The 12,799-nt window shown below is 39.3% G+C and overlaps 3 protein-coding genes across 3 annotated transcripts; 2 read left to right on the top strand and 1 right to left on the bottom strand.

The window, feature by feature from the left end:
- Nucleotides 1-592: 592 nt before the first annotated feature.
- Nucleotides 593-3,187, top strand: LOC139916421 (uncharacterized). The gene is made up of 4 exons (XM_071905287.2): nucleotides 593-635; nucleotides 1,300-1,414; nucleotides 1,543-1,730; nucleotides 2,125-3,187. The coding sequence occupies exons 2-4, from the start codon at nucleotides 1,348-1,350 to the stop codon at nucleotides 2,467-2,469; spliced, it is 600 nt and encodes a 199-aa protein (XP_071761388.1). The 5' UTR covers nucleotides 593-635; nucleotides 1,300-1,347; the 3' UTR covers nucleotides 2,470-3,187.
- A 1,933-nt stretch (nucleotides 3,188-5,120) lies between these two features.
- On the top strand, nucleotides 5,121-9,108 carry LOC144539657 (cornifelin homolog A-like). The gene is made up of 4 exons (XM_078285486.1): nucleotides 5,121-5,198; nucleotides 5,639-5,755; nucleotides 5,884-6,071; nucleotides 7,327-9,108. The coding sequence occupies exons 2-4, from the start codon at nucleotides 5,689-5,691 to the stop codon at nucleotides 7,492-7,494; spliced, it is 423 nt and encodes a 140-aa protein (XP_078141612.1). The 5' UTR covers nucleotides 5,121-5,198; nucleotides 5,639-5,688; the 3' UTR covers nucleotides 7,495-9,108.
- Nucleotides 8,877-12,756, bottom strand: ttc4 (tetratricopeptide repeat domain 4). The gene is made up of 10 exons (XM_071905297.2): nucleotides 12,485-12,756; nucleotides 12,139-12,256; nucleotides 11,828-11,989; nucleotides 11,504-11,581; nucleotides 11,210-11,334; nucleotides 10,949-11,035; nucleotides 10,549-10,790; nucleotides 10,344-10,428; nucleotides 9,452-9,534; nucleotides 8,877-9,208 (listed from the first exon to the last, which is right to left on the bottom strand). The coding sequence occupies exons 1-10, from the start codon at nucleotides 12,593-12,595 to the stop codon at nucleotides 9,109-9,111; spliced, it is 1,191 nt and encodes a 396-aa protein (XP_071761398.2). The 5' UTR covers nucleotides 12,596-12,756; the 3' UTR covers nucleotides 8,877-9,108.
- Between the last annotated feature and the right edge of the window lie 43 nt (nucleotides 12,757-12,799).

The following is a 12,799-nucleotide window of genomic DNA, read 5'->3' as shown; positions in this document are numbered from 1 at the left end:
GTAAGCAATGCATTAAAAAACACCAGCCTTATCCTTAAAAAGTTTTTTTTTAAAGATAATCTCCTGTTGAATGAAATTATTTTGATTTGAGTTTAACTCAAATTAATTGATTTTACTTTGGTTGACACACTCTGTACAGATTGCCAAGACTGGTAACATTGGTAACATTCCCTTTTTACACCATTGATAATGACAAAGAGTGATACCTGCCAAGTTCAATACTCAGCTATCAGTGACCTAAGACAGTGACAGTCAGTGACAGTCTGCAAAACCATTAATAAATGTGTCTTCTTTGACTTGATATTTTGTACATTTTTCTTCTTTAACTTACCATTGGAATGACAAAGGACTGTCACTGTACTCAAACGGAACACATGCAAATAGAAAGTAGCCTATCCTTCTTGGAAAGGATATGTCATGTGTGTTGTCCCAAACTGCACCCATGGACGTATTCAAAATGTATTTTTAAACAGCACTTTTAATTTCCTTTCCATCCTTATGCACATTCAGGTTCTGCAGCATTGTTTGTGCACAGTTAACCAACATGCCTGAGATGATGACAATCCTCATCCAAGGCATCTCCTTTCATTCTCTCTCAGCTGCAGACGGGACAGCAAGAGTGCCACGGGTATCAGGTAAGATCTTTGGGTTTGCTAATAAGAAATGTAGTTAACTTAAAACTAGAAATTTTGTTAACTTGCGCTAATTATAAATTAATTTTACTTACATTTAGTAAGTTAGCATACTAAAAATAAAAAATATTAGCTTGATAAAGTCTGACATATCAAGACATAGACCACCATTAAATACAAATAACATTTCAGTTACATTGGTAATCAATTTGGCTATGCTACATTTCCCATTTGTATCTTTTGTTATTTGGATCACTGGATAATTATAAATTGATGATTTGACATTTAAAAGCATGTAGTGGTGCTGAAGAAACCTGTTGCTACTGTATACAAGTGTATCCAGTCACAAGTTTTTCACACCAAATGACCCAATCTGAACGTTTCTTTTATAACTTCAATCAATTTGAGGTATGTTTTTACTGATTTTTACCATCAGATTAAGAGTTTAACAGCAGATTTATGTTTTTGAATATTCTTATTAAGATTACCAGTGGGTTGATACGGAAACCCACATCTGTACCAAAAAGTTCTCAACAATAATCTAATGGGAAGGTGCTCACAAGAGAACAAATAGGGAACAAATAGTCCCGCTATGACAAAGCAGCTTTCTTCATTGCCACAATTTCTCTGGGCTGTGTTGCTATACACTGATCTCTGTGTGTTAGAGGCTAATTGATCACCGACTTTGGCTAACACAGTAGTTGTCCAACAACCGATGGCAGCACTTGCCTTGACAAACTGGAACACCGGCCTCTTTGACTGCTGTGATGACTGCAGTTCTTGTAAGTATCAGCTCCTGTTCATTAAAAGTATTTATAGTATCTGTGGACAGGACTCTTTTGTTCTCATTTGCATTTCCCTGTTTAGCTGGAAACTTATAAGGGTGTCTGAGAGTCTTGGTGTTTTCCAGGTTGTTATGGATTCTGGTGCTGTCCTTGCTTCGCCTGCACCACCACAGGGAAGTTTGGAGAGAGCAGATGTCTCCCCTTACTTGACATATGCGGCCCTGCCATAACAGCAGCCTGTGGGATTCCTCTGTGTGTGCCGCCCGCAGCCTTGTCTCTTAGGGTTGCCATTCGTCACAAATATGGAATCAAGGTGTAGTAGTGGAGTATATTCATATCATGCAACATGTTGCTGGATGAAAACCTCATATCTGCAAAAGTCCTTTTCGGGGTCTAAGAGAAGCAATATTGTCAAAAATAATTTTGATCATACAATTCTACATTTTTAATTTAAAGAATGCACTTCGAATAAGTTTCAGAAGTCCTGACATTCAAGACATAGATGATCATGTAAATGTTCATTAAAGAAGGAGTTAGCATGCAACAATGGTGATGGACTAAAACACTCCTGTTATCTCTGCAAGGACATCACGATTTCCTGCTTGTTGCTGTACATAATTGGAGTAATTGAGACTAGACATCACAGAATAACAATGTACATGTAACACCACAAAGAACAATAACTGAAATACTTTGGTTCTCCATAGGGTTCTCTCTGTAAGGACATTATGACTTCCTGTTTCTGCGAGTGGTGCTCCTGGTGTCAGATGGCCCGCGAGCTGAAACATCGCAAGAAAGGCCACGTGATGGTCAACATCCAGCCTCAACCTGCTGTTGTGGTCAACGTGCAGTCTCCACCAACAGTGACGATGTCCCAGGTCCACATGGTGAATCAACAGAACCCGGTGATGCAGGCGGGCCCACCTCTTATGGCAGCAGCACCAGGTTATGGGCCAGAATATGGGCGCCCACCTCCTGTTTACCCAACCAACATGGCTTCAGCACCGAATTACGGACCCCCGCCTTCCGCTGGTTTTGTGAAGGAGTGGTGAAGAGTGGTGTCTTTTAATTTATGGGTATTGTAGGAATCCTGGAGATTGTTTTGACCTTATTTTTTCCAAGGACTGAGTAGCATGCTGCTTGTTCACATGTATAAACAATGACCGGATTTTTTTTTTTTTTTTTGTGTTTTTGAGTTCTTATTATCTTGGGTGGTGACAGTGTTAATATGCAATTTTCTCCTTATCCTAATAATCCTAATCAATAATAATCAAAGTGGCCCACTTGAACTTTAGCTTCAGCTCTAAATACAGATTTATTCCAATGTGACCCCTATAATATTCCTTGAATGGGAATAGAAGGGAGAGTCAATAACAAACTAGTGGGTAGTTATTAATATTATTTATATTCACAGCATCAGAGTTCCTTGTTCTCTGGGGGTTACTGGAATTTAAAATTTTTCAACAAATTCTACGTATGACAGCAAACATTCATTATCATTCAGTAACTGACAAAACAATATTATTTTCATCCCTATTATGAAAGAAAAGCAACTTATTTTTATAATGTATATCTCTATTGTTCCATATTGCTCCAATATCTGTGAAGAGAAAATTGTGTCTATTAACCAATACCCAAGCCAAAAGTGCCTGTTTAGGAAAATCTGACAATTTTACAGGGATTTTGTATACATCAAAAAACTATATTTCAAAAGAAATTCAGTCACCTACTGAATCAAATAAATATTTAGGAAAAACATTCCATATACAATTCTGTTTTTTGAAATAACTAATAATCCAGTTTATTTTAAGGGTATTTAGTGTAGTGAAATCTCAGACTTTGAAACCACCTTGTTCAAGAGTATTCCTAAGAACAAGAGTATCTTCTCTAAAGATCTAAAGTTTTCTGAGGCATGTCAAGAGATAAAGATATACAGATCTTGATAAACCTTCTGCTTTGAAATGTAAAACTCTTCCATATGAGATACGTCTCTTAACAACCAAAGCTTACTTTTTTTTTTTTTTCAATGATAGGATCAAAGTTTGCATTAGTTTCCTGTTTTCATCTTTACATACAGTCAGACAATTCCAAGATATGTAAGAGATTCTTTGATAAGAAAGTTGTGTATTTCTAATTGTTCAAGATTTTTGAGAGAGAACAATACAGACTTTTGAATGGTCATTCTCAAACCTGACAATAGAAAATTAATCAATATGATGTCTTTCTCAATGCTACACCAATCAAAACACAGTGGTATCATTAGCCAATTGACACGTTTTAAATTATTTTCCAAATATTCAAATCTAGACAATTTCATTTTTTAATATGAAGAACATGAAGAGTCATAATTTGTGTTTACTTAGAAACTACAAAGGAGAGATTGGTCAACTTTGTCTAATTCCATGATTTATGTAAAGTCTGTGGGAAGTTCCACATTCCAAATGAACTGAGCTGAAACAAACCAAAGTGTGGAAGACGTGCTCTTGTGACTTTGTGACACAACGATAATGCAACATCCACGTCATGGTTGTCAGCAATTTAAAAAAAAAAATAGATTAAGCTGTTACAACTTACTCTTTTCAACATGTTACCACACAACACAAGTATCCGTCTTTCAGTGATGACAAGACAAGAAGTGTGCGGATATACATGGAGAGGCAATGTTGCTACTGTAGTGTGGCAGGAGAACATTCCTGTGAATTTTAGGACTTGACTGTCATCACATATGAGAAACTGGGTTAAGTCACATGGACTAAACCTATGTAGCTGGATGGTGGTTATGACACTATCCTGTCCTGGTCAAGGTCTTGTTGTCAGGAGACTCTAATCCTGGGAAACACCCTCCAACCATCTCAGATCTGACATTTCATCAGAATGTTCTCTCTTGGTAAATCTGGGGGCCGCTTACTATCAAAGAAAGCTTTTCCTCCACACACCCCATCCTCATGTAAATCATTACTGATTAGTTATGCTGAATACTACTACTACTACTTCTACTACTACTACTACTACTATTACTGCTAATAATAATAACAATAATAATAATAATAATAAACTTTATTTATCTAGTAGTACTCTAGAGAGGTGGGGGTAAAAACATAAACAAAATAAATACATAAAATAAAATCAGATGAAAAACATACAAGATCAAAAGCAGGCAAAATAAAACAATAAACACATAAAAGCACGTCTAAATGTGTTTTAAGAAGCAACTGGCGAGTTGATACTGAATGTCTCAGGCAGCCAGCTAACATTTGTCTTATTGCAACATTCTCTTTTGAAGACACACAAAAGTTGGCTGTTTGTCTGCTGGACATTCAGGTTGCAACACTGTATCATGGTTGACCTTCTGTTTGTCCTCCATATAAATGTAAATCTGATAAAGTATTGATACTCATTAACTTGTCATCTAATAGGCTATTTTGAAAATGAGTAATTTGGGTTGATGGCCCCTTTATCAAAGTTGCAACCAAAAGAGTTCTTTAAAGGATAAGGCCGGTGTTTTTTAATGCATTGCTTACCGTCAACAAATCCTATGAAAATAACAAAATCAACAATGATTTTGTCTTGCCAGCAAGTCTCGTCCATGTAGCCGGTGTCAATGAAGCCATGTCCCAGCAGCCATAGAACTCCATTGTATTAAAAATGACATTCAGGTTCTGCAGCATTGTTTGTGCACAGTTACCCAACATGCCTGAGATGATGGCATTCCTCATCCAAGGCACCTCCTTTCATTCTCTCTCAGCTGCAGACGGGACAGCAAGAGTGCCACGGGTATCAGGTAAAATCTTTGGGTTTGCTAATAAGAAATGTAGTTAACTTAAAACTAGAAATGTTGTCAACTTGCGCTAATTATAAATTAATTTTACTTACATTTAGTAAGTTAGCATACTAAAAATAAAAAATATTAGCTTGATAAAATCTGACATATCAAGACATAGACCACCATTAAATACAAATAACAGCAACAGCAGATTTATGATTGGCAGGCTTTGTCACATAGCTACACACGCATCTATTTTTGAATATTCTTATTAAGATTACCAGTGGGTTGATACGGAAACCCACATCTGTACCAAAAAGTTCTCAACAATAATCTAATGGGAAGGTGCTCACAAAAGAACAAATAGGGAACAAATAGTCCCGCTATGACAAAGCAGCTTTCTTCATTGCCACAATTTCTCTGGGTTGTGTTGCTATACACTGATCTCTGTGTGTTAGAGGCTGATTGATCACCGACTTTGGCTAACACAGTAGTTGTCCAACAACCGATGGCAGCACTTGCCTTGACAAACTGGAACACCGGCCTCTTTGACTGCTGTGATGACTACAGTTCTTGTAAGTATCAGCTCCTGTTCATTAAAAGTATTTATAGTATCTGTGGACAGGACTATTTTGTTCTCATTTGCATTTCCCTGGTTAGCTGGAAACTTATAAGGGTGTCTGAGAGTCTTGGTGTTTTCCAGGTTGTTATGGATTCTGGTGCTGTCCTTGCTTCGCCTGCACCACCACAGGGAAGTTTGGAGAGAGCAGATGTCTCCCCTTACTTGACATATGCAGCCCTGCCATAACAGCAGCCTGTGGGATTCCTCTGTGTGTGCCGCCCGCAGCCTTGTCTCTTAGGGTTGCCATTCGTCACAAATATGGAATCAAGGTGTAGTAGTGGAGTACATTCATATCATGCAACATGTTGCTGGATGAAAACCTCATATCTGCAAAAGTCCTTTTCGGGGTCTAAGAGAAGCAATATTGTCAAAAATATACATTTCTACATTTTTTAATTTAAAGAATGCACTCGAATAAGTTTCAGAAGTCTGGAGTCCTGACATTCAAGACATAGATGAATCATGTAAATGTTCATTAAAGAAGTTAGCATGCAACAATGGTGATGGACTAAAACACTCCTGTTATCTCTGCAAGGATGTCACGATTTCCTGCTTGTTGCTGTAGATAATTACCTCTGCCAAGGAGGTTATGTTTTCGGTGCCGTTCTGAGATTAAAGTCAGAATTCTGAAGGTTATACTTTAAAACTAAACCTTAAAACCATTTCTAGGGACCTGATGTGAAGTGGAGGAGAACGGGGCCAGGTCAGGCAACATGAGTTGGAAGCCCAGGTCAGGGGTCCTTCTTGCAGTTTCTCCTCCCCCCGTTTATATTTGTTGTTAGATTCTGTTGTATTGTTACAGCTGAACTGAGCCCAACTGGAGAATGACAAAATAGAAACTGTCTAGGTCCTGTTGCATCCCACCAGTCTACCTAAGCTGGACTGGCGGATGATGAGAGGTTATGGTGTAATGTGCTGTTGTGCATGTGGGGCTGGTCCCCATAGAAGACTGGACTACGTTTGAAGGTCCTGAAGCCGTGGATGTGTTACCCAGAGCCCTGACCACAACTGTTTCAAAGAACAGAGGGGCTTTTTATCAGGGCTATCTAGGTTAGGCACTGGCCATCCGCCGTCGACTGCATTTCTGATCCTTCTGACTTTGAGATAAAAGGAAGGTGGATTGGTTTGAAGATCCTGATTTGTTCTGGAGTTGTTTGGAATTGGTCCGAGAGGTTCAATGTTCCGTGGAGCAGGTAAGTGTCATCCATGGAGCAGGTAAGCGATATGCTTTTGTACATTAGGACTCTTTAGTCTGGCCTCTGTATTCTCAGACTTTAAACTCAGAACTCAAATAAATTTTTCACGTGGCCCTAATCCTCTTCCGTAATGGGAAGAACCCATTCAATTTTGGAGCGGATCTGGATCCGACTCACGAACAAGCAATAATAGCACGAACCTTGGCGGAGGTCTGCGCTCTCCGAGTGCCCTTCCAGTTGGAGTAATTGATACTAGACAGATCACAGAATAACAATGTACATGTAACACCACAAAGAACAATAACTGAAATACTTTGGTTCTCCATAGGGTTCTCTCTGTAAGGACATTATGACTTCCTGTTTCTGCGAGTGGTGCTCCTGGTGTCAGATGGCCCGCGAGCTGAAACATCGCAAGAAAGGCCACGTGAAGGTCAACATCCAGCCTCAACCTGTTGTGGTCAACATGCAGCCTCCTCCAACAGTGAAGACGTCCTAGGTCCACATGGTGAATCAACAGAACCCGGTGATGCAAGCGGGCCCACCTCTTATGGCAGCAGCACCAGGTTATGGGCCAGAATATGGGCGCCCACCTCCTGTTTACCCAACCAACATGGCTTCAGCACCGAGTTACGGACCCCCGTCAATAATAATCAAAGTGGCCAACTTGATGCTTAGCTGTGATGTGAGACCCAGAATATTCCTTAAATGGGAATGCAAGGGGATGTCCAAAACAAAAACAACTAGTGGGTTCAGATACTTAAATTAATTTTGGCCCTAGTTTTGCCTTTTACAACAAAAAATTGGATCTGACCTCTGCGCACAAATTGCAATGCCAAATATAGCATCAGATCAGATTTAAGACATATACAACTCATGTTAAAAAATATCCAGTTCCATCTCTCACCATCTCTCTGCTCATCAATGAAAAGATAAAATCAGTACAGTATCTTTGTGTCTAACCCTCACCCTAACCCTGATTTTAGATTAACACTCCTTTTTTTGACTAATGACTGATAATACCAGCCAAAGGCTTACAATGGCACTACTGATCTTGACACAGACTTCTGGGAATTTAGGTCTGGCCCAACTCTATGCTGTGTTGTAACATACCACCATGACAGGACAGCACTCCTACCTGGCTAGAAAAGCTGGTTTGGTCACACTGTCGACAGCGTTTGAACCTGACCTGACCCTGTTTTGCTAGTGGCAAATAATTACAGAACAAGACAGTTTTGGATATATACTGTACAATACTCAGCTATGTGTCTCAACCAAATTAAACCATCCAAGTACTTTGGCGGTAATTCATGGCTGTCCAGCTGTCGTCAAGGATTGGATGTCACAAAGTTTCTTTCAACTAAATTCAGGCAAAACATTTATTGACGCTGAACACATCTCTAGACACATTCACATGTCTCTTGATCCTTTAAATATGTACATCAAGCATGTATCTAAGAATTAAGGAAGTTTCTTTTAATTTTTGTTAAAACCTTCAAAAACATACTAAACAGCTGGATCACCAATTTAGGAACATTACAAAGATTAGATCTGTTTATTTTTGTCTTTGAACAACCCTGAGAGATTTACACATGCTTGCTTCGTCTCAATCAATGGGCTGTAGCACTGCATCAGATTGTGTTGAATTCTGCAGGTCATTGACAAAGACAAAACAATGCCATCTTATCCATATTTTAGCTTGTCTGCATTGGTGATTTTTATTGTTTGTCTAATAAGTTTGTCTTTGATTTTTTTAAATTCTTTTACTGTTTGTAAAATTCCTGGCAAATATGTTTTGAATTATACAAATAAAATGTCTTATTTTGTTTTCAATTAAAATTTAGCATTTGTACTGAAAGAAAAACAAGCAGTCAATATGAATTACTTTGAGAATTTTTTTTATAATTTTTACATATTCATCACTTACATTGATATTTGCCTTACAGTGTGCTCTGCTCATGGGCACAAAGGAAGTACTGTATAGGCCTGACACGATTATTAATCTCACGATACAAGTCTGTGATTTTTTCCAAGAACAAAGTCAGTCCTGTTGGACTGGTAGGAGGAATTAATGTGTTAATAAATCCAAGAGTTGACAAAGAGGCCACTGTAATTATAATCTCTGTGTTTTCTTTCCTGTTAAAAACTGTTTCCAGAATGACGAGCCTTTTACCAAAACAATGAAGCTGGGAGTGCCCGCCTTCACAAAACACCTGTTAACAGAGCAGAAAAGAGAAACAATGAATCAGAAAAGAAAGTCAAAGTTTAGTTATGAAGGCAGTCCACACCGACCACAAAGTCGTTTGTTTAGTAGCCAAATGACAAGGCTTGTGGAATGTTTGTACTTCAGGGCGTGTAAGAAAAGCATGCCATCACGTCACAAATATGTTCCATCAATAAACAAAACATTAAACCAACATGAAACCACACATCAGCAACACAAACAATGGATCTACCTTTTATGCTGCAATGCTTTCAAAAGGGACGTCTCTGGGTCAACTTGGTACAGCGTCTCCTTCTCCTCATCTTCAAAGAACAGCTAAGAAGTGGGAAAAGATAAAATACTATTAATTAGGAATGCAAACCCACTGATATCATTGTTCTTTAATCAGTGTTGGGTTTGAAATATAATACTTGTTTGTCCGTTGTACTTCAGATTACTTATTATTACTGTTGACTACTTTCAGTCATCAGAAATCAGTAACTGATTTCTTTTCACAGACAGGTAATCAGTAATCCTTCGAGATTACCTTTTTCTAGTAATCCACTCAACATTACCCCACATTGAAACTTTATATGACATAATCTTTGACAGAATTGAGTGTATTATGCATTCAGTTCACCACAGTGTGGCAGCAATGTAGCACAACTACAGCTTGTAACAGAAAAAAAAAAAGTTGCAAAACAAAACACAAACACAAATCATACAGTATATTCACTTATTCAGGATGGTGGTCCAAATATGTAAGTGAACTATCTTCTAAGGCGTGGCCAGAATATCATTAAAAAAAGAACTGACTTTGATTTTTAAGATTTTTTTTACATATACTGTACGTAAGACCTTTGAAAATAACTCAAAATAAAACCCCACCTCCACCATTTCGTCTTTAGAGGGTTAGCAAATTATGCTGGTTAACACGATTCCACAAAACTAAATCATTATTGACTTATATCTGATACTGTTGCTTTTCTTCCCCTACTGTTTTCCTGTGAAGCCACGAAGAATAAGCAGACAATCAATTACCAAGTGTCTGTTTGGACTGCTCATTCTTACTCCATGTACTGTAGTCGTAATGAGTGACCAATCACATTTGAGTATACTGTACATCTCAGGCAAAACACACAAACCTGCAGGTTTTGTGGGAGGTATTTGCTGTCCGTGTCCCAAGGTGGAAGTTCTTCTCCAAACATAACCGCCAGGTGGTCTATGAAACTAACAGGGAAAAGCACATAATAAGATACAGACGTGATTTATACAATAAAATCAAGCATATTTTGCGTGCAGTAAGCACAGAAAATCCTGGTGGGACTGAAACGAACAAGAGGAGATTACCAGGAGCTGTCAGAGAAGGCTGAGATGAAGTCGCTCTGTTGGTGTTCAGGGTAGAGGAAGAGAACAGGCCATTGCAGCGAGCCCTGCTCATCCATGAAGACCCGAGCCCCGGTGGCCTCCTGAGAGCTGAGGCCATCCAGGCTGAGTTCAGCCACGCCTGCAGCGGAGCCGCCGTCCTCATCCTCGCTGTCTGACCCGTGCTGGGGAGGCTTCTCAGGCTGGAGGAGCTTGACGCCTCGCTCCTGTGGGAAGCACACAAAAATGGCTCCGATAATCATGCAACAAACAGGCTGTGTATTAGATCAGTTATACACTGATTAGAGATAGAACACAAATGGTCAGGACAGTGGAGAGCATGTTGAAGTTTCATTTTCCTCTCAATTTTAAATAGGACGCCTACCTTTATAGCAGCCAGAAGAGCCTCTCTCTCACTGTGGTCCTTTTTCTCTTTGGCCTTGGCCTTCCTGGCATCTCTCTCCGCTGCTCTCTGGGACACAAACAGGTAAGACTTGGCTGACTCTTTCACTGAAATTTGACTTGAAAGTCACAAAACAAATACAGGTAAATACATAAACTGTGGCAACGACGCTATCCTTAATGCGGTCTCCCTTTAAAACCTCCACCCCGCCCAAAATCAAAAATGCTCATCGGCGACTGAAACCTTCTGTTTATCTGCTGCCGCTCTCAGCTCCTGCAGCTTCTTGTCAGTGGGATGAAGCTTCAGACCTGCATCACACCACTGGATGGCCTCCGCAAAGTTACGCAGCTCCATACAACACTGTGCACCTGCAGAAACACAGAACATGTGCACATCATTTAGTTTTTTATTATTATCACTATTGCTATTCATTCATTATTATATTATAAATCATCAGAATTGCTAAGTATATATTGTTTGACATTGTTAAATACAAGCCAGTTATTGTTACAGGTGAAAAAGCCTGTATGTACACACCTCTGATTAACGCTTTCAGGTGGTCTGGTTTGATCTTCTTTGCAGCCACAGCATCATTCAATGCAGAGCGCATGTTACCTGTGGGATAAGAGGAGCGAATTTCCTAAAATTATCCTGAAATTCACCAAGAGACGCCACAAACAGATGTAGGACAGACCAACACTATTCTTTTCATTTGTTCCTTAAAAACTGACACATTATCCAAATTGGATTTTGTCCTACTTTATAGAATGCCTATCCCAGACGCTGCCCCTCTTCACTGCCTCAAAAAGGTATAAATGCATGTTTATGACATTTATAGATTTAGGTTAGAGGACTCCCTACCCAGGTGGAAGTGTGCTGCAGCCCGGTTGGTGAGCAGAACAGTGTTGATGTCTTGGTCACTGCAGTTCTTCTTCAAGCCTGTTGTGTATGTCAGTATTGCCTTTTTGTAGTCCTTCTCTTTGAAATACTCGTTGCCCTCATCTTTCAGGCACTGTGCTTGCTCTGAAAAGAAATGAAGCAAATTAATTGACTCACAAACAGGATGGGCAGTTTCTCACAATCATGACACCTCTTCTTCATTTTCATGCTGCCCTGTTTTAAACAACAACTGCTGAAAATGCTTTGGGTAACTCAGCCCTGCTCCACTTTACCTTCTGGAGGTCTGTCATCATCATGGATAATGGACTGAAGACAAGCCAGGTCCGGGTGTGTCTCAGGGTTAATCTCATCTGGGGCTGTTTTCATGAACATGGGCACTTTTTCAAACTCCTGGGTGAGAGTTAAACAGAATGGCAGCAGTGGATAGACAGCAACAAACTAGGCCAGTGCAATACACACAGTTAACATTAACTTAACGTTAGCTTTACCTTGATATTTCAAGCTAACAACTACCTAAGTTAGCTGGCTAACTGGCAATATAATAACAATAACGGTGTGTAACGTTAGCAGCTACGTAGAAATGAGATTCTGTCTAAGATTAACATGTCTACACGTTACCTTTTCCCAGTTGCTTTCACTGAAAGCATTTTCATACTTCTGTGTCTTGAATTTGTCCATAAATTCGTCCATGCCATCATCGCTATCATCCTGCAGTGCCGAAGACGCCATTTTCGATCAATCTGTATTTTTCAAGCAAAATGTTTTCTTGCTCACTGTTATTCTATAATTGTGTTACGACATGAAATTGCTGTCATAAGCTCATCTGTTATAATATTGTTTCTTATTGTAGGAGGCCAGCTTCTTGTTTACACATGTGCATGGGCAGTACTACGTCTATATTCATCCGTCAGGAAACACATCGCGGATACATTT

This window comes from Centroberyx gerrardi, chromosome 9, assembly GCF_048128805.1.
Source record: "Centroberyx gerrardi isolate f3 chromosome 9, fCenGer3.hap1.cur.20231027, whole genome shotgun sequence".
NCBI classification, from domain to species: Eukaryota; Metazoa; Chordata; class Actinopteri; order Beryciformes; family Berycidae; genus Centroberyx; species Centroberyx gerrardi.
Note: the sequence above shows the minus strand (reverse complement) of the source record. Positions and strands in the feature narration are given on the sequence as shown.

Coding starts and splice junctions, on each gene's coding strand:
- LOC139916421 (XM_071905287.2), top strand. CDS start 1,348: ATGGCAGCACTTGCCTTGACAAACTGGAACACCGGCCTCTTTGACTGC. Junction 1,415..1,542: donor CTGTGATGACTGCAGTTCTT/GTAAGTATCAGC, acceptor GGTGTTTTCCAG/GTTGTTATGGATTCTGGTGC. Junction 1,731..2,124: donor GTCACAAATATGGAATCAAG/GTGTAGTAGTGG, acceptor GGTTCTCCATAG/GGTTCTCTCTGTAAGGACAT.
- LOC144539657 (XM_078285486.1), top strand. CDS start 5,689: ATGGCAGCACTTGCCTTGACAAACTGGAACACCGGCCTCTTTGACTGC. Junction 5,756..5,883: donor CTGTGATGACTACAGTTCTT/GTAAGTATCAGC, acceptor GGTGTTTTCCAG/GTTGTTATGGATTCTGGTGC. Junction 6,072..7,326: donor GTCACAAATATGGAATCAAG/GTGTAGTAGTGG, acceptor GGTTCTCCATAG/GGTTCTCTCTGTAAGGACAT.
- ttc4 (XM_071905297.2), bottom strand. CDS start 12,595: ATGGCGTCTTCGGCACTGCAGGATGATAGCGATGATGGCATGGACGAA. Junction 10,791..10,948: donor CTCTTCTGGCTGCTATAAAG/GTAGGCGTCCTA, acceptor TGCTTCCCACAG/GAGCGAGGCGTCAAGCTCCT. Junction 10,429..10,548: donor GCCTTCTCTGACAGCTCCTG/GTAATCTCCTCT, acceptor TTTCCCTGTTAG/TTTCATAGACCACCTGGCGG.